The sequence below is a fragment of the Rana temporaria genome, chromosome 8 (assembly GCF_905171775.1).
Source record: "Rana temporaria chromosome 8, aRanTem1.1, whole genome shotgun sequence".
NCBI lineage: Eukaryota > Metazoa > Chordata > Amphibia > Anura > Ranidae > Rana > Rana temporaria.
The window spans coordinates 175,005,854-175,030,976 of record NC_053496.1 but is presented as its reverse complement, the minus strand read 5'-3'; the positions used below and the strand labels follow the sequence as shown (position 1 = coordinate 175,030,976).

The following is a 25,123-nucleotide window of genomic DNA, read 5'->3' as shown; positions in this document are numbered from 1 at the left end:
TGGCATTAGAATCGCTTTGATGTGTGCTCCTATCTTCTGCTTGTTGCCAATGAGAAAACCTACCTGCATTTTTTTCCAACATGCTTCCTCTTCTTTAATGCCTGGACAGCAACTTTAATCTTGTAATGTCTTTCTGCAATATCTTTGGGCCCATGCCACCCGAATAGATAGACAACAAGCAGAAGTTTGAAGTGCAGACCAAAACTGCCCGATTCTAAAACTTCAAAACAGGCTTCAGTTTTCCCTCCTCCCAGGCCACGCCCCTCTAACAAGTTTCACCCACACCTGGGCTTAAACTATGTCTAAGGTGAAACACGTTATAGGGGGCACAGTCTAGGAGGAGGAAAAGCTGAAACTGTTTTGAAGTCATAGAATTGGGCAGCTTCGTGTATGCTCATACTTTCTGCTTGTTGTCAATAAGAAAACCTACCTGCATTTCTTTCAAACATTCTTTCTCCTTTTTAAAGCCTGGACGGTAACTTTCATCTTTTAATTACTTTTCCGGAGTTTCATTCACTTCAACGTCAGAAGACCTTGAAGGTATCAGAATTGAACCTTCAGAATAATAAACTGAAGAAACAGCCTTCAGCTTTTCCTCCTTCTGGTCCCTCTAACACATTCCACCAACTCCTGTGCTTAATCTACTTCTAAGGTGAAACGCGTTATGGGGCATGGTCCGGGAGGAGGAAAAGCTAAAGCCTGTTTAGAAGTCTTAGAATCGGGCAGCTTCAGTGTGCGCTGCTATCTTCTGTTTGTTGCCAATGAGAAAACCTACCGGCATTTCTTTCAAATATTCTTCCTCCTCTTTATCACTTGAATTGTAACTTTCATCTTGTAATATCTTTTCCGGGGTTGCATTGGCTTTAACTTCAGAAGACCTTGAAGGTATCGAAACGGAACCTCCAAAGTAATGAACTGGAGAAACAGGCTTCAAATTTTACTCCTCCCGGACCCACGCCCCTCTAACACGCTTCACCCATTCCTGGGCTTAATCTACATCTATGGTGAAACGCGATATATGGGCATAGTCCGGGATGAGGCAAAGCTGAAGATAGTTTTGAAGTTGTAGAATCAGGCAGCTTCAGTGTGCAATGAGAAAACCTACCTGTGTTTCTTTCAAATGTCCTTCCTCCTCTTTAATGCTTCGAAGGTAACTTTCATTTTGTGATATCTTTTCCGGTGTTCCATTGGCTTCAACTTCAGAAGACCTTGAAGGTATTGAACCTGAACCTCCAGAATAATAAGTTGTTGTTCGAGTTTTTCCTTCCTCAGCGACAACCAGTTCAGGTAACATGTTCCCTTGGGATGTACTAGGAATATCAACTTCACAAAAGGAAAACTGTAATAATGGCTCGGCATTGATAGGCAATTGCTCAGGTTTCCTAGGTGTGGATTTAGTCCATAACATTAATGGAGGAAGTCTAACCAAGTCACACTGAACGGCGATGGAACTGTTATTTTTTGTAATGGACACTTGTACATTTTTATCTTTGTAGGCATACGGTCTATAAATCTGTACCGGTTTAACTTTCTGTCCCGGAAAATGTATTGTGTTTGTACCTCTTGACATTGTGCGTTTTGTAGAAGATAATTTTTTCTTCTTTTTTGCAGGCATATTAAGTAAACTTTCCATCAAAACATCTGAAGTACAAAGTTCAATCTCCTCTGCCAGCATCTGTCGCGATTCCAGATCGTTAGGCGATATTTCATCAAAAATCATCTCTGAAGATGAGAATGGTTCTGGCTCTGGTGAATCAGGAGACATCGGACCGTAAAAATGACTTGAGGATTCAGAAATTTGAGGAGACACTGATGACTCCTCGCTCTTTATTTCCCCCTCTGATGTTTCCTTTATTAAATTCTGTCGCTTGTAATAAGAATGGTCGCTAAGTTCCTCAATTGATGGTTCTAAGGCTGGCGGCATCTGAAGTGTAGGTATAGCATCGCATCTTAAACAGAGTCCTTTTCCTGTTCCTCGCACTTCATAGTCATCAGCTGTGAAATGATCCGAACAAACTCTATATTTTCCACTGACGCATTTTGCTATGTGTGGTACCAGATACTCGATCTCATAATCTTGAAAATTCATATTCTGTAGCCAAAGCCTTATTAGTTTCTCGTTCCGAGGGAAAATATGAAGAAGTATGGTTTTCAGTTTCGTTTTTCGCCATGAAAATGTACATCCCGGAACAAAACAGCCCGGCATCCTAAAAATCTAAAAAAACGTTTGTTTTTTCCCCAAAATAAAACTTTTGTTTACTTAAATATGTATTTGATAATTCCATTATTTTTATTATAAATATAATAAAATTAGTGTCGTGCAATGATGGATTTATGTCGCTAATTTGATGTTAAAGCGGTAGTTCACCCTAATTGGCAACTTTTTCTTGTTTCAAACCAGCTTCCACAGTACGCTCTGCATCCGTTTTTTTTTTTTTTTAATCGGCCTCCTTACCTTTGAACGAGGGCCTTTAGTGAGCTGTCACTCACTTTTCCCCGCGGGAGTGGGCGTGGCTTTCAATCCCCACCAGCGCTATGTCTCCTGGGAGTTAGTCCTGAGAATCCCAGGAGACGCGCCGTGTTAGAAAATCCCGCGATATCTCGCGGGTCACACGTGACTAGTAACTTGTCTGCTAGTCACAGCGGGGAGTGTCCTTTTCAGGACGCTGCCGGCCGTTGTCCTAGCAACGGCGCAGTGTTGACGGCGCTGCTCGCCGTCACACTGTGCGTGCGCCTGATACAATCACCGCATCCCGGAAGGGCTTCAGGAGGGCTTCAGAGTGCCCGCAGTCAAGATGGCAATGTCCATCATCGATTTTTATAAAATATTCTTTTGGGGGAAATCGTCTTCGTAGCGGCTGCAAGCAGGAGACTGGTGAGTACAATTTTCGTTGTACCATCAGTGTTACAAAAACTTCTTTAAAAAAAAACGTTTTCCAGCAGAACTCCCGCTTTAAGTACCGTCGTTATGGCAGCAGCTAGCTGCCAAAATCCCAGTATCCTCTTCAACAGCGGGTGGTCTGCTTTCAGATAAAAGTGGTCTTGGCGGCGAATTCGCCCCTTTTCTCCGGGACAGGCGAGGCCCCCCCCCCCCCACGACCGCACACTGGAGGTATCGCTAGCGGCGGAGACAATCGAGAGTCCTCTTCCCTCACAGGCTGGATGCAGAGTGAGGGAAAGATGGCCCCCGCTCGGCTCCACACCATTGGATGGCGGAAGCGACGTCAACCGTCACTTCCACACAATGATCATAAAGGAATCAATTTTTTTTTTCAAAAAAAAAATTACATTTAATTTTAATTTATTTTTTCTTATTTTTTATTGCATTTTAGTGTAAACATAAGATCTGAGTTTTTTTTTCCCCCAGATCTCAAATTTAACAGCTTGCCGACCAGCCGCCGTCGTTTTACGGCGGCAGGTCGGCTCCCCTGCGCGAGAGCCCGTAGCTATACGTCGGCTCTCGCACAGTCTCCCCCGACTTCCGTGCCCGGCGGGCGCGATCGCCGCCGGGCACACACGATCGCTCGTTGAAGAGTGGGGACCGGTAGCTGTGTGTGTAAACACACAGCTCCCGGTCCTGTCAGGGAGAGAAATGCTGATCTTCTGTTCATACAATGTATGAACAGAAGATCAGTCATTTGCCCTAGTGAGGCCACCCCCCCTACAGTTAGAACACACCCAGGGAACATACTTAACCCCTTCACTGAAAGGGGCATTTTTATAGTAATCCAATGCATTTTTATAGCACTGATCGCTATAAAAATGTCAATGGTCCCAAAAATGTGTCAAAAGTGTCCGAAGTGTCCGCCATAATGTCGCAGTACCGAAAAAAAAACGCTGATCGCCGCCATTACTAGTAAAAAAAAATATTAATAAAAATGCCATAAAACTACCCCCTATTTTGTAAATGCTATAACTTTTGCGCAAACCAATCAATAAACGACTATTGCGATTTTTTTTTTACAAAAAATATGTAGAAGAATACATATCGGCCTAAACTGAGGAAAAACATTTTTTTTTAATTTATTTTTGGGGGATATTTATTATAGCAAAAAGTAAACAATATTCATTTTTTTCAAAATTGTCGCACTATTTTTGTTTATAGCGCAAAAATTAAAACAGCAGAGGTGATCAAATACCACCAAAAGAAAGCTCTATTTGTGGGGAAAAAAGGACACCAATTTTGTTTGGGAGCCACGTCGCACAACCGCGCAATTGTCAGTTAAAGCGACGCAGTGCCAAATCACAAAAAGTACTCTGGTCTTTGACCAGCAATATGGTCCGGGGGTTAAGTGCTCAAAGCGGGAGTTCACCTGAAAAACAATTTTTAACATTAGATTGAGGCTCATTTTGTCAAGGGGAATCGGGTGTTTTTTTTTAAATCGAAGCAGTATTTACCGTTTTAGAGATAGATCTTCTCCGCCTCTTCCGGGTATGGGTCTTCGGGACTGGGCGTTCCTATTTGATTGACAGGCTTCCGACGGTCGCATACATCGCGTCACGAGTAGCCGAAAGAAGCCGACGTTCGGCTACTTTCGTAATAATCGTGACGTGCTGTATGCGATTGTAAAGCTTGAATAAATTGTTGGCGCTATATAAATCCTGTATAATAATAATAGTCTGATGTAAATGGACACCTGTCTGCCCTTAGAGCTGTCACGGGTCTGCTGGGCACAGACTGGACAGGCACAGATGTCAAAAAGCTGACACCCATCCCATTCAGCTCCGATTTAGCAGGGCATCTGCTCACGGGTCCCCTGCTGAGACTATCCTAGCTCCACTTTAATGTGTTCTGTTTCAAATGATATTAGTAATTAGTGGAAGAGCATGTGTGATAGGGTTGCCACCTTTTCTGCAAGCCAAACCCGAACACTTTTGCGGCGCACGCCAATTTTTTTGTAGTACATACTATAGGATTGATAAATACCTGGGACACCTTGTGGGTTAACTCAAAGAGAGTAGTAATGGGAGTAGTAGGGCAGTGGATGGTGTAAGTAGGGCAGTGGATGGTGTAAGTAGGGCAGTGGACGGTGTCAGTAGGGCAGAGGGCGGTGTCAGTAGAGCAGTGGATGGTGTCAGTAGAGCAGTGGATGGTGTCAGTAGGGCAGTGGATGGTGTCAGTAGGGCAGTGGATGGTGTCAGCAGCATTGTACCTCCATCCAAAAACCTGAATCCGCTCTACTGAACCCAACCCCATCCAAACTTTACAAAGTGGCACTGTGCATTCTGCAACCCTTTCAAGCTCCTTTTAATTACAAAAAAAAGCCCCAAAAAATTCAAAGTAATCCACAGGCACCCCACAAATAGAGAAGGAAATAACAGATTAAGTATCAGACAGTGCCTGTGCCCCCCCCCCCCCAATAGAAACCTCCATTAAAGCGGGACAACAAAAAAAAACCTTACCTTCCAGGAGCCACTGCAAAGATGTGTGTGTGTGAACCTGTTAGGGGGCACAATCTGTACTATCATGCTTTCTCCTGCAAAAGCATCCCAGTCCAGTGGCCCTCCATTCACTGTCTCTGGTGGCGCCGGCGGCTGGGTGGGAGAGAGAGCACAGACAGTGCTGTATGACCCAGCTGCAGGATATTAGCCCCGCTGGAGCGGAGGAAGAAGGGGATGCATGTTGTTTGGGGGTAGCTGACAGAGAGTGGGGGTGACCGAGAGGAGGAGTGGGGGTGACCGAGAGGAGGAAGGGGGGTGAACGAGAGGAGGAAGGGGGGTGACAGAGGGGAGGAAGGGAGGTGACAGAGAGGAAGAAGGGGGGTGACAGAAAGGAGGGAGGGGGGTGACAGAGAGGAGGAAGGGGGTTACAGAGAGGAGGAAGGGGGTTACAGAGGAGGCGGGTGACAGAAAGGAGGGAGGGGGTGACAGAAAGGAGGGAGGGGGTGACAGAGGAGGAGGGGGTTACAGAGAGGAGGAGGGGGGTTACAGAGAGGAGAGAGGGGGGGTGAGTGACAGAGGAGGAGGGGGGGTGACAGAAAGGAGGGAGGGGGGTGACAGAAAGGAGGAGGGGGGGTGACACAGTAGAAGGGGGTGAAAGAGGAGGAGGGGGGTGACAGAGGAGGATGGGGGTTACAGAGAGGAGAAGGGGGTGACAGAGGAGGAGGGAGGGTGACAGAGGAGGAGGGGTGACATAGGAGGAGGGGGGTTACAGAGAGGGGGGGTGACAGAGGAGGAGGGGGGTTACAGAGAGGAGGGGTGACGGAGGAGGAGGGGGTGACAAAGGAGGAGGGGGGGTTACAGAGGAGGAGGGGGGTGACAGAGGAGGAGGGGGGTGACAGAGAGTAGGAGGGGGGTCACAGAGAGGAGGAGGGGGGTTACAGAGAGGGGGGGTGAGTGATAGAGCAGGAGGGGGGTTACAGATGAGGAGGGGGTGACAGAGTAGGAGGGGGTTACAGAGAGGAGGAGGGGGGTTACAGAGAGGGGGGGTGACAGAGGAGGAGGGGGTGACAGAGGAGGAGGGGGGTTACAGAGAGGAGGAGGGGGGTGATTGACAGGAAGGGGGCTGACTGCCGCTGACAGAGCAGATGAGAGCGACCTAAGTTAGGAGACTCACAGCGTGAGACAGGACTCGGGAACAGGGGTAGCTGACGGGGGTTGTCTGACAGAGGGGGGGTGGAGTAGCTGAGTAAGCTGACAGAGAAGGGCAGATGAAAAAGATACCTCAGTTAGGAGACATATCGGAGCACACGCCAGGCAAGGGGCGGGACTATGGGCGGCCGCGATCAACCACAGTCAAACTCCAGCCCCGCTCCAATCACGGACCCTCGTATCTCATGTGCGCCGCCCGCAAGTGACCTATTCAGCCAATCACAGGCTGAATAGGTATGCCTGCCGCTCGCCGCTGAGCCCGGCTCGGATGCGGAGCGCACAGGCATTACTGACCCTGTAATACTGATGGCGGTCGCGGGAATCGGGTTGCCCCGGTTATATGTGCCCGGGTTTCAGGCGGCTTGAAAACCGGGCACATGTGTCCAAACCCGGACTGTCCGGGTCAAAAACGGACAGGTGGCAACCCTAATGTGTGATGATTTATATTTATATTGTTTGCAAATACCTAGTTATATGATGTGGCACTTTTCCTATAGTAAGTATAAAATAATATCTTATTACCTTCTCTGCTGTCAGTTCCAGCAATGTCTCCTCTCTACTTCCTCAAAATTGTCATCCAACACTTCCTGTTTGTTCCTCTACATCACTTCCTGTCTGTACCTGACATCACTTCCTGTCTGTGCCTGACATCACTTCCTGTATGCGGTCTACAACGTTTTCTATCTGCAGAGATCACCACCTTGTGGAAAATGTAAAAACTGCCACTGACATTATGTGTTAAAGCGGAGGACCCCCCGAAAAATTTATTTTAAAAGCCAGCAGCTACAAATACTGCAGCTGCTGACTAAAAAATGAACACTAACCTGTCTTCCGCGTGCCCGCGAAGTCGGTCCCGGGATGCTGCCGCCGCCATCGCTCAGTGAGGGAATCAGGAAGTGAAGCCTTGCGGCTTCACTGCCCGGGTCCCTACTGCGCATACGTGCCATCACTGGTCCCCGCTCTCTCCTAGGAACAGAAGACAGCGAGGGAGGGGGGGGGGGGGTGACGCGAAGGGGCATGACTCCCACGGGAGTAGGGTTGCCACCTTTTCTTCAAGCAAAACCCGAACAATTTAGCGGCGCACGGCATGGCACCCCAACCACGGTGAGATTTTGCAGTGATTGTCACCCACTAGGGTGACCACGTGTCCCGGATTGCCCGGGACAGTCCCGCATTTTGCAGGTCTGTCCCGGGCACATTCATTCCAGGGCAATACAGTGTCCTGGAATGAAACTGACACAGCCACCGCCCGGGCCAATCTGATGCTGCCAAAAAAGTGCACCACATCACCGCTTTGCTCACTGACAGTACTTGCCCTGGCCGGGAATGCCTGGAGGAGCACAATCTCTGCCCCCTGCTTGTGATTGGAGAAATCATAAATCCCGCCTCTTGTGTCCAATCACTGTGCTGTGATTCGTTACAGCACAAGTTGATTTTTGGGAAGGGAGGGTGTCCCTGAATGGTAGTTTTGAAATGTGGTCACCCTATCACCCACATGTTGGAACTTCCTGTTCCAACATGACTGCACACCAGTGCACAAAGCATGGTCCATAAAGACATGGATGAGCGAGTTTGGGGTGGAGGAACTTGACTGGCCTGCACAGAGTCCTGACCTCAACCCGATAGAACACCTGGGATGAATTAGAGCGGAGACTGTGGTCCAGGCCTTCTCGTTCAACATCGGTACCTGATCTCACAAACGTGCTTCTGGAAGAATGGTCAAACATTCCCATAGAAACACCCCTAAACCTTGAGGACAGCCTTCCCAGAAGAGTTGAAGCTGTTATAGCTGCAAAGGGTGGGCCAACTCAAGACTGGGATGTCATTAAAGTTCATGTGCGTGTCCCAATATTTTGACAATATAGTCTATCTATCTATCAGGTCTGAATAGAGTTCCATTTTTGTAGAGATGATAAAATCCAAAAATATCCTGGTTTCTGTGTCCTGACATTTGTGCCTGTGTACACAGCTCCAAGTGTCCTCTCAGCCCATCCCAGGAGATGAGCTGGAGGGGGGGGGGGACTTCTAAGGTAACAGCTATGTGCATTGGCTGTGAGGTAAACTGAAAGACAACTACTCCAAGGCCATCCCAGAGGAGGATCTGGGTAGGCGGGAACTCCTGAGGTAATAGCTGTGCGCATTGGCTGTAAGGTGAACTTATAGACAACTACCCCCAGCCAATCCCAGGAGAGGTGCTGGAAGGCAGGAACTTCTGAGGTAACAGCTGTGCACATTGGCTGTAAGGTGAACTTAGAGAAAACTACCCCCAGCCAATCCCAGGATAGGAGCTGGAAAATGGGAACTTCTAAGGCAACAGCTTTATGTGGTGGCTGTGAGGTAAACTGAAAGAGAACTACTCCAAGCCAATCCCAAAGGAGGATCTGGGATGCGGAAACAGAACAGTTGTTCTCATTGGATGTGAGGTGAACTGAGAGACAACTACCCCCCCAGCCAATCCCAGGAGAGGAGCTGGAAGGCGGGAATCCCTGAGGCAACAGCTCTGTGAGGTGAGTGACATCTCCTCAAACCTCTTCCTGTGGAAACCTATTGGAGCCTCCAGTATGTGAAGCCCCTCCATCACTAAATAGAAAAATATACTAAAAACAACTCCTTTCTGTATCTTCTTCAATTTACCATCATCCCCTCATGAAAGAACTTAAGGACTGCTTGTCTGAGGTAAGATGGCTGCCGATAAGGAAGAGTGATAGGCCTGTTTGGGAAAGGGCCAGACAATTTTATAAAAAAAAGGTATATAAAAAGGAAAAAAAGCTTTCTATTTACATAAAGGACAGGAGGGGGGTGAAGATGAGGGATACAATTCTGGAGGGTGAAGATCCTATTTGTTTTACTGCACAAGCATCAAATGCTCATGTAAGTGATCGCAATGTCGTTTTATATTTTTAGTGATCGCAAACCTGTGAAAAAGATGTCATGATGCTAATTTCTGCCCTCATTAACTCGACTTATTCTTATTTGAAATGTGCTTTTTGCAGCTTAAAAACGGCTCTCCATGTTAGTCTATGGCCTCATGCCCACCATGATGTTTTTTAACTGTAGATGGCTGAGCTATTTTTAAGCTGTAAAAAAAAAAAACGCGGCGTTTTTGAGCTCCAGCTCAAAAAAATAAAATAAAAATAAAAATATTTGAAATGTGAATGATTAAGATGTTACTTTCTAAGAGTAGTGTTCAATTGTATTTATATGGAAAGTATAGAAAAAAAGTGTGGTAATTTTATACAGTAATACCTTGAATTCCGAGCATAATTAGTTCCAGAAGCATGCTTGTAATCCAAAGCACTCGTATATCAAAGCGAGTTTACCCATAAGGCTTCATTTCCATAACGTTTTTACAGCCACTTTTCTGAGCATTTTTTGCAGCTTAACCACTTGAGATCCGCGCTATGGTCGAAAGACGTCCACAGCGCGGCTCTCAAGTGCCGGGTGGACGTCCATAGACGTCCTGCTGTTGTTGTTCCCTGTGCGCGCCGCTGGGGGCGCGCAGCGGGGAAACAACGTGCCCGGCGCATCGCTCGGGAGCCGATGCGAGTGCCTGGCGGCCGCGATGTCCGCCAGACACTCGCGATCGTCGGGAACACAGCCGGTAACACAGCAGGACGTGGAGCTCTGTGTGTAAACACAGAGCTCCACGTGCTGTGAGGGAGAGAGGAGACCGATCTGTGTCCCTTTACATAGGGACACAGCATCGGTCACCTCCCCCAGTCACCCCCCTCCCCCCACACAGTAAGAACACTATGTAGGGAAACATATTTAACCCCTTCCTCACCCCCTAGTGTTAACCCCTTCACTGCCAGTCACATTTATACAGTAATTAGTGCATTTTTATAGCACTGATCGCTGTATAAATGTGAATGGTCCCAAAATTGTGTCAAAAGTGTCCGATACGTCCGTCGCAATATTGCAGCCCTGACAAAAAAAATCGCAAATCGCCGCCATTACTAGTAAAAAAAAAATAAAACAAAAAAAAACATAAATCTATCCCCCATTTCGTAGGCACTATAACTTTTGCGCAAACCAGTCGCTTATTGCGATTATTTTTTTTTTTTTTTTTTACAAAAATACGTCGAAAAATACGTATCGGCCTTAACTGAGAAAAAAATAGTTTTTTTTTTAAAAAAATGAGAGATTTATTATAGCAACAATTAAAAAAAACAATATATATTTTTTTAAATTGTCGCTTTTTTTTTGTTTATAGCGCAAAAAATAAAAACCGCAGAGGTGATCAAATACCACCAAAAAAAAGCTCTATTTGTGGGGAAAAAAGGACGTTAATTTTGTTCGGGAGCCACGTCGCACGACCGCGCAATTGTCAGTTAAAGCGACGCAGTGCCGGAAGCTGAAATTTCGCCTGGGAACGAAGGGGGTTTATGTGCCCAGTAAGCAAGTGGTTAAAAATGGCTCTCCATGTTAGTCTATGGCCTCATGTCCACCATGATGTTTTTTAACTGTAGATGGCTGAGCCATTTTTAAGCTGCAAAAAAAACGCGGCGTTTTTGAGCTCCAGCTCAAAAAAAATTAATAAAAATTTATAAAAAAAAACATGGACAGGCGTTTTTAAGCTGTAAAAAAGGCTAAAAAAAGTGGCTGTAAAAACGTCCATGGAAATGAAGCCTTAGGCCCCGTACACACGATAGAATCCATCCGCAGATAAATCCCAGCAAATGGGTTTCTGCGGATAGATCCTATGGTGTGTACACGCCAGCGGATCTGTTTCCGCGGAGAAATCTCCTCTGGGATGGATTCCAGCAGATCGGATATTTGCTGACATGCACAACAAATCCATCTGCTGGAATCCATTCCAACGGATGGATCCGCTCGTCTGTACAGACTTACCGGATCCATTCGTCCAAAGGGATTCCCCGCACGCGTCGTAATGATTTGACGCATGCGTGAAATTCCTTATATGACAGCGTCGCGCCCGTCGCCGCGTCATAATCGCGGCGACGGCGCGACACGTCATCGCCAGAGGATTTCCGCGCGGAATTCAATGCGATGGTGTGTACACTCCATCGCATCGAAATCTGCGGAAATCTTTGAGAGGATTTATCCGTGGAAACGGTCCGCTGGACCGTATCCGCGGATAAATCCTCTCGTGTGTATGGGGCCTTAGAGTTAAGGGAAACTCAGATAATCCGTTATACAGCCACTGCTGGTCTATACAGTACTGTATGTGGCCAGAGGTGCAGGGGCGCCGGTGCATGCAGTGCCGCATGTGGCCAGAGGTGTGGGGGCGCTGGAGGCACTCGGAGACACTCGGGATACTTACTTACAATATTTTAACACTCTATACATGAGTTCTGCAGTGCTGGAGTAAATATTCGTCAGTTTCAATACATAGTTACATAGTTAGTCAGGTTGAAAAAGACACAAGTCCGTCAAGTTCAACCATAAAAGACGTTTTTATTTAAAGATTAGTAAGCATACATGACAGCATGCACAATGTCAGTCAAGGAGAGCGTTCACACACATTCAGGGTACAATACAATAGTGTTCTGGGAGTAGATGTGCCATGCCTATAATCTGTGTTCACCCTATTATCCAAAGAGAACCCCCCCAAATATGTTCTCATTTTGTTAGAAGAGCAAACTAGGTGGGTAAAGAATTAGAAGTAAGAAAAAACAAAAAGGGACAGTCTGGAGGGGTATAGTAATTAGGGGCTGGGGTTAGAAATCTGCTGGGGATGGACATGGGTCCTCTTTAACCAGGTAGAGTAACATAACTGACGTGCTGAAAAAAACGAAGTTCAATGCTTCCAAGCATGCGTCGACTTGATTCTGAGCATGAGCAGGTTTTTAACCGATGCTTTTGCATACTAACGATCGTTTTTGACCTATCGGTTAGGTGTCCATCGGTTAAATTTTAATGCAAGTTCTCATTTTTTTGACCGAAGGTTAACTGACCGATGGGGCCCACACACGATCGGTTTGGACCGATGAAAACGGTCCTTCAGTCCATTTTCATCGGTTTTGACCGATTGTGTGTACGCGGCCTAACTCTACATTGTGACATCAAAGAAAAAAAAAAGAAAATCGGGTTTACATCCAATTTAACCACCAATGTAAGAGGCCTTACTTCATCGATGTTTAGCGTAAGTGGTTCCTTCACTTACCACCGAGGCAACAGTTCAAATACTGATAGGATTCTATGGGTGCTCCACCTGTGGCCCTCCAGCTGCTGCAGAACTACAAATCCCTACAAGGCTTATGCCGCGTACACACGGTCGTTTTTTGTGATGAAATAAAACAACGTTTTTAAAAACGTCATTTAAAATGATCGTGTGTGGGCTTCACATCGTTTTTTGTCTTCTAAAAAACGACCAAAATAAAATTCGAACATGCTTCAATTTTTTATGTCGTTTTTCAAAATGTCGTTTTTTGTGTCATAAAAAATGATCGTGTGTGGGCTAAAACGACGTTTTAAACAACGTTTTAAACCCGCCCATGCTCAGAAGCAAGTTATGAGACGGGAGCTTGAATGGAACAGAGTGCCGTCGTACGTGTTGTACGTAACCACGCTTTGCTAGAGCATTTTCAGAAAACGATGGTGTGTGGGCAACGTCGTTTTTTATGATGAAGTTAGAAAAACTTTGTTTTTTTTATGATAAAAAACTTCGTTTTATTTCATCACAAAAAAACGACCGTGTGTACGCGGCATGACAGTTACAAGCATGACTCCCAAAGGCAGAGGCATGATGGGGCTTGTAGTTCTGCAACAGCTGAAGGGGCTACAGGTTGAGCACCCATGGTTAGTGCATTTTTTTTTTTTTTTTAACATCGATCCCTTCTGCATTCAGTAGGCTACAGTCATATATACGGGTTATTCGGTAGAATACAAAAATAATAGGCAGACCGAGCTCCAGTTGTTGTTTCTGCATTTTCTGATCTGTGAATTACCACCATTGCTTGTTTCTTGTTCTGTATTAAAACATACTTGCTGATTTGTGGCCCCATGTATCGTCATTGTTGATAATGTGTTATGCCGCGTACACGCGATTGGAAATTCCGACAAGAAAAGTCCGGTGTGAGCTTTTGGACGGAAAATCCGATCGTGTGTACGCGGCATTATCGCAATGCCCAGTATGCTGCCCACGTACAGTGCCTTGAAAAAGTATTCATACCCCTTGAAATTGTCCAAATTTTGTCATTTTACAACCAATAACGTAAATGCATTTTATTGGGATTTTATGTGATAGACCAGTGGTCTCCAAACTGCGGTCCACGGGCCGGATGCGGCCCTTTGCTTGCCTTTATCCGGCCCTTGGGGCACTATCCCTCCCACTGATACGAGACACTATTCTGCCATCTGACACCGACAATGGAGCACCATTTCTCCCACCGACACAACTAACAGAGCACTATTACTCCCTACGATACCAGCAATGGGGCACTATTCCTCCCCCTAATACCAGATGTTTACTAACAATGATGCCAGGAAAATGTTTACTCCCGCTGGCCAAAGTCCGGCCCTCCAAGAGTCTGAAGGACAATAAACCGGCCCTTTGTAGAATGTTTGGAGACCCCTGTGATAGACCAACACAAAGTGACACATAATTGTGAAGTGGAAGGAAATTGATAAATGTTTTTTAAATGTTTTACAAATAAATATGTGAAAAGTGTGGGGGGGGGGGGGCATTTGTATTCAGCCCCCTTTACTCTGATACCCCTAACTAAAATCTAGTGGAACCAATTGCCTTTAGAAGTCACCTAAATACTAAATAGAGTCCATCTGTGTGTTATTTAATCTCAGTGTAAATACAGCTGTTCTGTGAAGCCCTCAGAGGTTGGTTAGAGAATCGTAGTGAACAAACAGCATCATGAAGGCCAAGGAACACACCAGACAGGCCAGGGATAAAGTTGTGGAGAAGTTTAAAGCAGGGTTAGGTTATAAAAAAAAATATCCCAAGCTTTGAAAATCCCACGGAGCTCTGTTCAATCCATCATCGGAAAATGGAAAGAGTATGGCACAACTGCAAACCTACCAAGGCATGGCCGTCCACCTAAACTGACCGAAAAAAAAAAAATTAAAACCGTTTATCATTTTCCTTCCACTTCACAATTATGTGCCACTTTGTGTTGGTCTATCACATAAAATCCCAATAAAATACATTTATGTTTTTGGTTGTAACATGACAAAAATGTGGAAAAGTTCAAGGGGTATGAATGCTTTTTCAAGGCACTGTATCTGTTATTATTGTGTCTCTTTACTTTTATTTCTGAACTACAAAAACAGGGTTTTTTATCGTTATGCTGAAAACCCCAAAAAAGGTGCCGATAATGGCTGCCGAAAATGCCCGTGATTTTGCCGTGTATTTACTGTGCTTATGGTGATTCAGCTCATGAGACCTTTTGATAGGATATTCCCTTTATAAACTAATTTTCCGTTACACAGTTCTACTGACTGAGCAATTGCATTATTGAGATTCAAATTTTGTGTAAAACATTTCCCGCACTCTCAACATGAAAAAGGGCGATCCCGAGTGTGAACTTTCTGGTGTCCAACCAGACTTCCTTTCCTAGAGAAACATTTCCCACACTCTGAACATGGAAAAGATTTTTCACCCATATGAGTACGCTGGTGTCTAAGAAGTATACTTTTCTGAGTAAAACATTTCCCGCACTCTGAACAAGAAAAAGGACGCTCCCCCGTGTGAATGATCTGGTGTCTAATAAGGTCTCTTTTCTCTGTAAAACCTTTTCCGCACTCTAAACAAGGAAAAGGACGCTCGCCTGTGTGACTTTTCTGGTGCCTAATAAGGTGTCTTTTCTGACTGAAACATTTCCCGCACGCTAAACATGAAAAAGGGCAATCCTGACTGTGAATTTTCTGGTGCGCAGACAGATTTCCTTTCCTAGAGAAACATTTCCCGCACTCTGAACATGAAAAAGAATTTTCACCCGTGTGAATACTCTGGTGTGTAAGGAGCACACTTTTCTGAGTAAAACTTTTTCCGCACTCCGAACAGACAAAAGGGCGCTCGCCAGTGTGAATTCTCTGGTGCACAATAAGTTGTCCTTTCACAGAAAAACATTTCCCGCACTCTGAACATGAAAAAGGGTGCTCACCCGTGTGAGTTCTCTGGTGTCTAATAAGGCTTACTTTTTCAGGAAAACACTTCCCGCACTCTACACAGGAAAAAGGACGCTCGCCCGTGTGACTTCGCTGGTGTATAATAAGGTCTCTTTTCTCAGCGAAACATTTCCCGCACTGCGGGCACGGATAAGGGCGCTCACCCGTGTGAATTCTCTGGTGTCTAATAAGGTGTCCTTTCTCAGTAAAACATTTCCCACACTCGGAACAAGTAAACGGACGCTCACCCGTGTGACTTCTCTGGTGTACAGTGAGGTCTCTTTTCTCAATGAAACATTTCCCGCACTCCAAGCATGAATAAGGACGCTCACCCGTGTGAATTCGCTTGTGTCTTACAAGGACTGCGTGCTGAACAAAACCCTTCCCGCACTCTGAACATAAAAACGGACGCTCAATTGAGTTACTTTTCTCATGCGTAACAACTGCTGTGTTCCCACACACCAAACTCGACATTGGAACCTCTCTTGTGGGATCTTCAGAATTTAAAGATTCATTGGAATTAGATGGATCCAATGTTCTTTCTGCACTTTGAGATCTCAGATGGACATCTGGAGTAACAAAATGTGATTGGCCCAAAGATTCCTCAAATTTAGAGGGATCCATTGATGTCTCCAAATGGCAAGGTTCTCCAGATAAGTCTGTGATTAATAGAGGTCTGTCCATGGTATTCCAGATGTGGCTTCCATCTGTTGGAGAGAATTTTTTTTAATAAATAAGTATTCTTCTGCCATTTAGTTCACCTTTCATATGGTATCTCCTCCTCATTTGTTGGGAACATGACCTTATATTAAGTAATCGAGATTAACCTTTCATATGGTGTACAGCAGGGATGGCCAACCAGTGGCCCGGGGGCCACATGTGGCCCGAGAAGCCCTCTGATGTGGCCCGCGACCTCCTTCTCTGGAATGGGGGGTTGGCAAGCCCAGATCGCAGGTTGCCGACCTGCCATACCACAGCATCAGTGTTGTGAATGAAGCTGGTGGTAGAGGAAGAAAGTGGCTGCAGAGCAGAGCCCCACAAGCCGATGCTTCCTCTACAGCGCTGGCTTTTGCCACAGGTGGAGTCTATGGCAAAGTTCAGCTAACCCGCAGTATAGACACAGGTGCACTATGCTGTGGGTAAACCGCAGCACATCAGTGTGAAAGCAGTCTTAGGCCCTTTTCACATGATTGGCCCGACCAAATGGGACCCTTAATTCACCTCTATAGAGCGACTGATGTCCGTTTACGCCCCGCCTACCTCCAATCCGAAAAACAGAAGAGAATTCATCTCCTTTCATCTGGGCGGATAGTAGGGCCTATAGAGAAGCCGCGACCTGTCATCCGCCCGCTACGCTCATTGTGGCCCTCGACTGGTTACCAAGTTGCTTAAGTGGCCCTCGCTCTTCAAAAGGTTGGGCACCCCTGGTGTACAGTATCTGCTCCTCATTTGTGGGGAACATGACGTTATATTGAGGAATGAAGATGGACCTTTCATATGGTGTACAGTATCTCCTCCTCATTTGTTGAGAACATGACATTATATTGAGGAACGGAGATGGACCTTTCATATGGTGTACACTATCTCCTCCTTAGTTGTCCTCCACCTATTTGTTGGTGGTGGTGTTGGTACAACGATTACATTTTCTTCCTGTTAGAAGTTAAGATTTCCTAATCTCGCCCATACTGAAGAATGTCAAGTTCTCGATTAGGAAAAGAACAATTGACATGTAACTAGAGGAAGAAGTTTTAACCTCCAAATAAAGAAAGGGTTCGTTGCTGCAAAAGCTTTGGGCATGAGAAATAGTCTACAGGACTCAAAATATTAATACAAAAAATGTTTTAGGTGTGTGTGTGTGTTAATAAATATTAACAATTCATAACATTTCTAAGAAAAAACCATAGTGGAATATTGATCAGGGGAATTATACCTTCTGGTATTAGGAAGAAATTATTTAGTCCTTGTTGGAGCAAATTGGGTCAAGCTTTATCAGAGTTTCGGCCTTTATCTGGATCAAATGCAGGATTTGGATTTTTTTTTCAGGTTGGTTGAACGTGATGGGCATTTGTCTTTTGTTAACATGTGTTTTTTTTTTTTACAATAACATATGACATTTTTTTAAATACATACTTTATACTCCTAGAAGTAAAATAAAAATGTGAACTTCTACATCTATTTTACATCTACATCTGTTTATGACTTACTTGTGTCCATATGTAGAGAAGATTCCTCCTGTTTACTTTTCATAATCATCTCCCCCTCCTCCATAGACTGCTGATCTCCACTCACCAACATCTCTTCTTCTTCTTCATCTTTAATCTCAACTTTCATGTCTTTAAGTTCTTCACCCTAAACCACAAAGTCGATAAAATACATTTGTAAAAAGGAACAAGAGATTACATAGAATAATGTCCTCTCATATCTTAGAATGGATTTCTAGTTGTACTTGCTTAGTACCATCTACCTGATGATGGTGAGGGATGGTGTGACCCTCCTGTGTAGAATCCCGGGAATACAGAGGACGGGGACATCTCTCTGGTGGGTTCCCATTACTGGATCCATCTGTAGAAAACACACACACTAACTGAATACAAAGCACTGCTTATAGACCTCTTAATAAACAAAGGATAATAAAATGCTTGATTGGACGCAACACGTAAGGGCGGTCAGATCATGGAGTCAGATGATGGGGGATCTAGGTGGACCCTCCGTACTGCTCTCTTCTTTACAATAAAGTCTCCCCTTACCCGGTGATGTGAGGGGTGGCTGATTCTCCATCATGACATCCTTGTAGAGATCCTTGTGTCCTTCTAAATACTCCCACTCCTCCATGGAGAAATAGACAGTGACATCCTGACACCTTATAGGAACCTGACACACACAATGATACAGTCACCATCCAGACACATCCCTTGTCTGTTACTGGATAATGTCCCAGAATTCCCGCAACCGCTCACCTCTCCTGTCAGCAGCTCAGTGATCTTGTTGATGACTTCTAGAATCTTCTTGGCACTGGTTACCTCTGTTGTCCGGCAGTGAGGTGGAGGCACTGTGATGGGGGATGTCCTGGGAAGACGGCTGCTGGGTGTTAATGGATCACCACCAGATATTTTCTTGACCACTGTATAATCCTGTGTAAAGAGAAAAAGTTACAACTATCACAACACATTTCCCAGACCTGTCCCCAACATCTCTGTATTTTAACTACAGAAAAAAAATCTAATGTCATGTGACCTTCCAGAATCCTCCTCACCTCTCCGGTCAGCAGGTAAATGATTTCCAGGGTGAGATCTAACATCCTATCAGTCACGTGCCTTTGCATTTCGTTCATCTTCATTGATGTGGTCATGTGACATATACGGGACTCTCCTCTCTGTAGACGGATAATAAACTGAAAATTATCTGGACTGTACTGGGATTAATAATGTCTGCACAGAGTTCCTCCAGCGTTCTGACACCTAGGAGACTCCTTCATTTCCACCTGAAGATCCTACCAGTAACACACTCTCTGTAGCAGGGAAACAGCTCTCCCTCACAACAACAACCAGCCAAGACTACAGACACTTCCCCCTTCTCCGTAACATAGAACAGGGGCTCTGCAGTCTAGTTGGATAAATGGTTCTATATGTAGGATGTATTTGATCTATAAACCAGAGGTTCTCAATGGACAGTTGGCTAAATGGCTCTATATTTAGGATGTATCTGGTCTATAAACCAGAAGTTCTCGATGGACAGTTGGCCAAAAGAACCCCAAGCAACAACTTGCATCCTGTAGAGAGGAGACTGTCTTGGTAGCTGGAGGTCTGAAAGAAGATCACTTTGAATCCATGAATAATCCAGGTGATTGACAATGATGATACTCTAAAATTCGAGGCTCACCTCAGGTTTTTTAGAATGACCACGGAAAACGTGGATAAATGGCTCTATATTTAAGATGTATCTGGTCTATAAACCAGAGGCTCTACATGGACAGTTGAATAAATGGTTCTATATTTAGGATGTATCTGGTCTATAAACCAGAGGCTCTGGATGGACAGTTGAATAAATGGTTCTATATTTAGGGTATATCCGGTCTATAAACCAGAGGCTCTGGATGGACAGTCGGCCAAAAGATCACTAAGCAACAGCTTACATCTTGTAGAGAGGAGACTGTCTTGGTAGATGGAGGTCTAAAAGAAAATCACTTTGAATCTATTGATAGTCTAGGTGATTGACGATGATACTGTAGAATTTGAGGCCCAACAGCCTCAGGTTTTTTTAATGCCCACCAAAAAATTTGGATAAATGGCTCTATATTTAAGATGTATCTGCACAAAAAAAAAACAATGGCTGAATGTATTTGAATACATAATGTAACCCCAGGGGCAGACTGACCATTGAGTCACTCGGGCACTGCCCGAGGGCCCCATGTCACTAGGGGGCCCCACCAGGCTCAGTAAAACCAGGGACAGTATGTAAAAATCAGTTTTTTTTACATCTGTCCCTGATATGTCTGAAACCAATATGCTTCTGATGTAAAAATCCCGAGATTTTAGCTGCCCCGCCTCTGCACTGCCTCCTGGCGTGGTGGCCATCTGTAAGCCCAGGGGCCCCATAGTCTTTTGTATTGCCCAGGGGCCCCATGAGTTGTCAGTCCGCCCCTTTGTAACCCTCTATATATTATAGGTGAATATCATCACCTATTGGCGATAAAAGACATCACAGTGATTATGGAGGAAGAGGACGGACACAACGAGGGGGGAGGCGTTACTGGATGTAAATATAAAATAATATCTTATTACCTCCTCTGCTGCCAGTCCCAGCAATGTCTCCTCTCTACTTCCTCCCAACTCACCTCTCACCCGGAACTTCTTGTTTATATGTCTACATCACTTCCTGTCTACGCCTTATATCACTTCCTGTCTGTGTGGTCCGCTCATCGTTAGTGAAATCACCGTCTTGTATAGAATATAGAAATTGCAGCTAACATTATTTTTCACTATTTTAGTTTCCTTAAAGTGCATTCTGTAATTTTATTGCGTATTTTATTTCTCAGTTGAAACTGTTTAAGAATATATATATATATATATATATATATATATATATATATATATATATATATATATATATATATATATATATATATATATATATATATATATTGTATATTACCTTAATATTATTAGTAAAATTCAAAATTAGAGTAACTGTACAAGGAAAGTGGTGTTATATATGTAATATTCTTAAAAAGACACTTGCAAAATAAAAATAATGTAAGTATTGTATGTAGAGATTCTACCAGTTGTTTCCTGTAAGTATTGCATAGAGCTCAGATTTGAGTGAACAGCCCTGACCAGCAGCTTGTAGCACACAATGATTCTTATATTCCTGGTACTCACAAAACCCGCTCATTTCGTCCTTCTGATTGTTCTAAATAGACATTGTAACTTTCACTTCTACTGCGGGAGTATTCCATTACCAATCATGAATGTGGTAGGAGATCTCAGATTTCAGTGCTTCTGGCGAAAACCTGCAATGTAGCACAAACATTATCCACAGACATCAGTGTCTATAGTTCCTCCCTTTCTCATTACTTTACTATCCACCCTACAGTGTCTGATGTCCACCCATTGTTCACAATATTTTCTCTGGCAGTTTCCCCCCTATCTATCCACACAACATTCTATGAAAACCTTCTCCACCATCCACACTACATTCTCCGACAGCTCTACTCCACCGTCCACACTACATTCTCCGACAGCTCTCCTCCACCATCCACACTACATTCTCCGACAGCTCTCCTCCACCATCCACACTACATTCTTCTACAGCTCTCCCCCACCATCCACACTACATTCTCCGACAGCTCTCCCCCACCATCCACACTACATTCTCCGACAGCTCTCCTCCACCATCCACACTACATTCTCCGACAGCTCTACTCCACCGTCCACACTAGATTCTTCTACAGCTCTCCCCCACCTTCCACACTACATTCTCCGACAGCTCTCCTCCCACCATTCACACTACATTCTCCGACAGCTCTCCTCCACCATCCACACTACATTCTTCTACAGCTCTCCCCCCACCATCCACACTACATTCTCCGACAGCTCTCCTCCCACCATCCACACTACATTCTCGACAGCTCTCCTCCCACCATCCACACTACATTCTCCGACAGCTCTCCTCCCACCATCCACACTACATTCTCCGACAGCTCTCCTCCCACCATCCACACTACATTCTCCGACAGCTCTACTCCACCGTCCACACTACATTCTTCTACAGCTCTCCCCCACCTTCCACACTACATTCTTCTACAGCTCTCCCCCACCTTCCACACTACATGCTCCGACAGCTCTCCCCCCACCATCCACACTACATTCTCCGACAGCTCTCTTCCACCTTCCACACTACATTCTCCGACAGCTCTCCTTCACCATCCACACTACATTCTCCGACAGCTCTCCTCCCACCATCCACACTACATTCTCTGAAAGCTCTCCTCCACCATCCACACTACATTCTCCGACAGCTCTCCTCCACTATCCACACTACATTCTCCTCCACCATCCACACTACATTCTCCAACAGCTCTCCTCCCACCATCCACACTACATTCTCCGACAGCTCTCCTCCCTCCATCCACACTACATTCTCCTCCACCATCCACACTACATTCTCCAACAGCTCTCCTCCCTCCATCCACACTACATTCTCCTCCACCATCCACACTACATTCTCCAACAGCTCTCCTCCCACCATCCACACTACATTCTCCGACAGCTCTCCTCCCTCCATCCACACTACATTCTCCGACAGTACTCCTCTACCATCCACACTACATTCTCCGACAGATCTCCTCCACCATCCACACTACATTCTCCGACAGATCTCCTCCACCATCCACACTACATTCTCCGACAGCGCTCCTTTACCATCCACACTACATTCTCCGACAGCCCTCCTCCACCATCCACACTTTCTTTTCGGACAGCTCTCCTCCACAATCCACACTACATTCTCCGACAGCTCTCCTCCATCAATCAATCTGACAACATCAATAGATGAAATGTACATCGAGGTGTTCCTGGTCACGTTCAGGTCTAAGGTCTTAAGAAGAATGAGGAGAATGATTAGGTTGGTATTTTGAGACTAGGTCAGTGATGTAGCTGGGGGCAGAGTTGTGGATGGCTTTGTAGGTAGTTGTTAGTATTTTGAATTTAATTTGTTGGGTGAGCGGAAGCCAGTGGAGGGATTGACAGAGAGGAGTAGCAGAGACAGAGCGGTGGGTAAGGTGGATGAGTCTGGCTGCAGCATTCATGATGGACTGAAGGGGGGATAGAGTATGCAGAGGTGAGCCCACTAACACACAGCTCCTTTTTCTATCTGCAACGTAGAGAGCATCCTGACTCTCCTGTTGTCCAAGGGAGGGGGGCGAGGATGACACTCCACACCAGGGAGAAAGCCTTGCATTACTGCGTGGAGTTACAGACAGAAGAACAGGAAGTGAGGATTTCTCAGAAGAAATAAGGACATTTAAAGGCAAAATCGAAGGATGAGGTAATGGAAGGAGGACTACACTAAAGTAAAGGAAGCTATTTAGGAAAAAAAAAAGTTCCTTTACAACCCCTTTAACCCTTACCACGGAGTGTGAACATTCACTGTCCCAGAACAGAATTGGGGGTGTTTTTAAAATGTATTCCCTTTTTTGTTTTCTTTTTTCTAAATTCAAGCATACAAATATGACATTAATGTACCTCTGTTGCAGGAAAAGAAAACACTTTCTATATATTCTAGGGCAGGCTTTTCCTCAGCCTCCAGTTTGTTCTTTAGATAACTCCTCCATTACTTTCTGGAACATGCCCAGGCATGTGAGGCATGCAAACTGTTAAGAGTCAGAAAGCAGTTCAGCGGCTCATTAACAAGTGCCATGCACCTGCTCTCCCCCTCCAGGAGATTTCTCCCACCCACCTCAGTAGTCCCATGCTTTTCCAACACAGGCAATGTCGGTGTGCATCGTTTTCCCTAAATACACAGCCAGTGTCTTCCTCATTGTGTAGCTTATCTTTTTCTTGCATAGATTGTTCATTGGGCAGAGTGTGCAGGAGCTGAGTGATCACATAACATCCTATGTGGAGCAGAGCTGTAGCATTGAAAACAGAGAAAATACACCCCTGGAAGTCTGTAAAGCTCACCATACACTATACAATCTGATTGTACAATACCTTCCTCTTGCATACATTGTTCATTTGGCAGAGTGTGCAGGAGCTGAGTGATCACATAACATCTGTTTGGTACAATCTCCTTTAGATCTACCATCAACTATGTAGTGCAAGGGCTTGCCTGATTGGATACAAAGTGATTGGATAGATGGTGTATCCTCCAATTATATTGTTTCGGTAAATCTAAAAGACATTTGTACAGAGCTTGTACAATCAGATTGTATAGTGGCCACCTTTTTATATACCTAAAATTAACAAGTTGTGCTTTCGTTGTCCTTAATTGTTAAAGTGGTTCTAAAGGCAGAATTCTATGCATGAAGGTAAAAAACCTTCTGGGTGAAGCTCCCCCCCCCGCAACCCCCCATATACTTACCTGAGCCCCATCTCGATCTAGTGATGTGCGTGTGTCAGGGTTGGGCTCAGCCTTTCCTTCTCTGAGCTGAGCTAATTGCCAGCTCCTATTTCTTCACAGTGACTCCCCTTTAGATTATCCTGCTCATCAGTCCTGCCTACTTAAGCCTTCCAGCTCAGTTGATCTCTGCCTTCGCCTTGGTCAACATCACAGAGACTATCTCCTGCGTTCCTGTTGAAAACTTGCTTGGCTGACGTTCCTTCTGGCTTCAGATCCTGCTTGCTGTTCTACTACGTTTATCTCTGGCTCTCTGACATTTGGCTTGACGGACTATCCGATCCGGTTCCTGAACTGGGTTTGATTCATGGTTTCTGACAGCGTGAGAGTAGCTGCTCTCCAGGGTCTCTCTCTCCTCATTGGCTCACACAGCAAAGGGAGCCATCAGCTCCTCTTGATCTCAATCACAGGCAGTGAGCCAAGGAGGAGAGAGCAGGAGGGGTGGGGCCAAACCGCACTCTGTGTGTATGGACAATGACCATTCACAGGAGTGTGGCTCGGGAGCGAGCCTGCTTGGGTGCCCCCATAACAAAAGGTTTGGTATTGGGGGTACTCAGCAGGGGGGGTGGAGCTAGGACTGTCAGCGGGGGAACCGAGAAGAAGAGTATTGGGACTGTTCTGTTCAAAACCATTACACAAAGCAGGTAAGTATGACATGTTTGTTATTTATTTCTTTTTTTTAAATGTTACCCTTTAGAATTACTTCAACGGCACCCTCAAACCTGGAAGCAAATGCATATTTTGCTGCGTGCAAAAAAATGCCCAACAAATTCATTAAAAAACATGCAAACTGCAACACACCAAAATGCCCAATGAGCTACTGTGTTTCATT

The 25,123-nt window shown here is 45.1% G+C and overlaps 1 protein-coding gene across 1 annotated transcript in view; it reads right to left on the bottom strand.

Annotated features, from left to right (window-relative positions):
- The window catches only part of LOC120910516, a 29,876-nt gene extending 11,706 nt beyond the window's left edge, over positions 1–18,170 (bottom strand). The window contains exons 1-4 of the mRNA XM_040322274.1: positions 18,140–18,170; positions 17,880–18,024; positions 15,066–16,382; positions 1,106–2,076 (exon numbers count right to left, since the gene is read on the bottom strand). Of these exons, the coding sequence (XP_040178208.1) occupies positions 1,106–2,076; positions 15,066–16,382; positions 17,880–18,006 (2,415 nt within the window). The 5' untranslated portion in view covers positions 18,007–18,024; positions 18,140–18,170. The remainder of the gene's footprint in view (positions 1–1,105; positions 2,077–15,065; positions 16,383–17,879; positions 18,025–18,139) is intronic.
- Between the last annotated feature and the right edge of the window lie 6,953 nt (positions 18,171–25,123).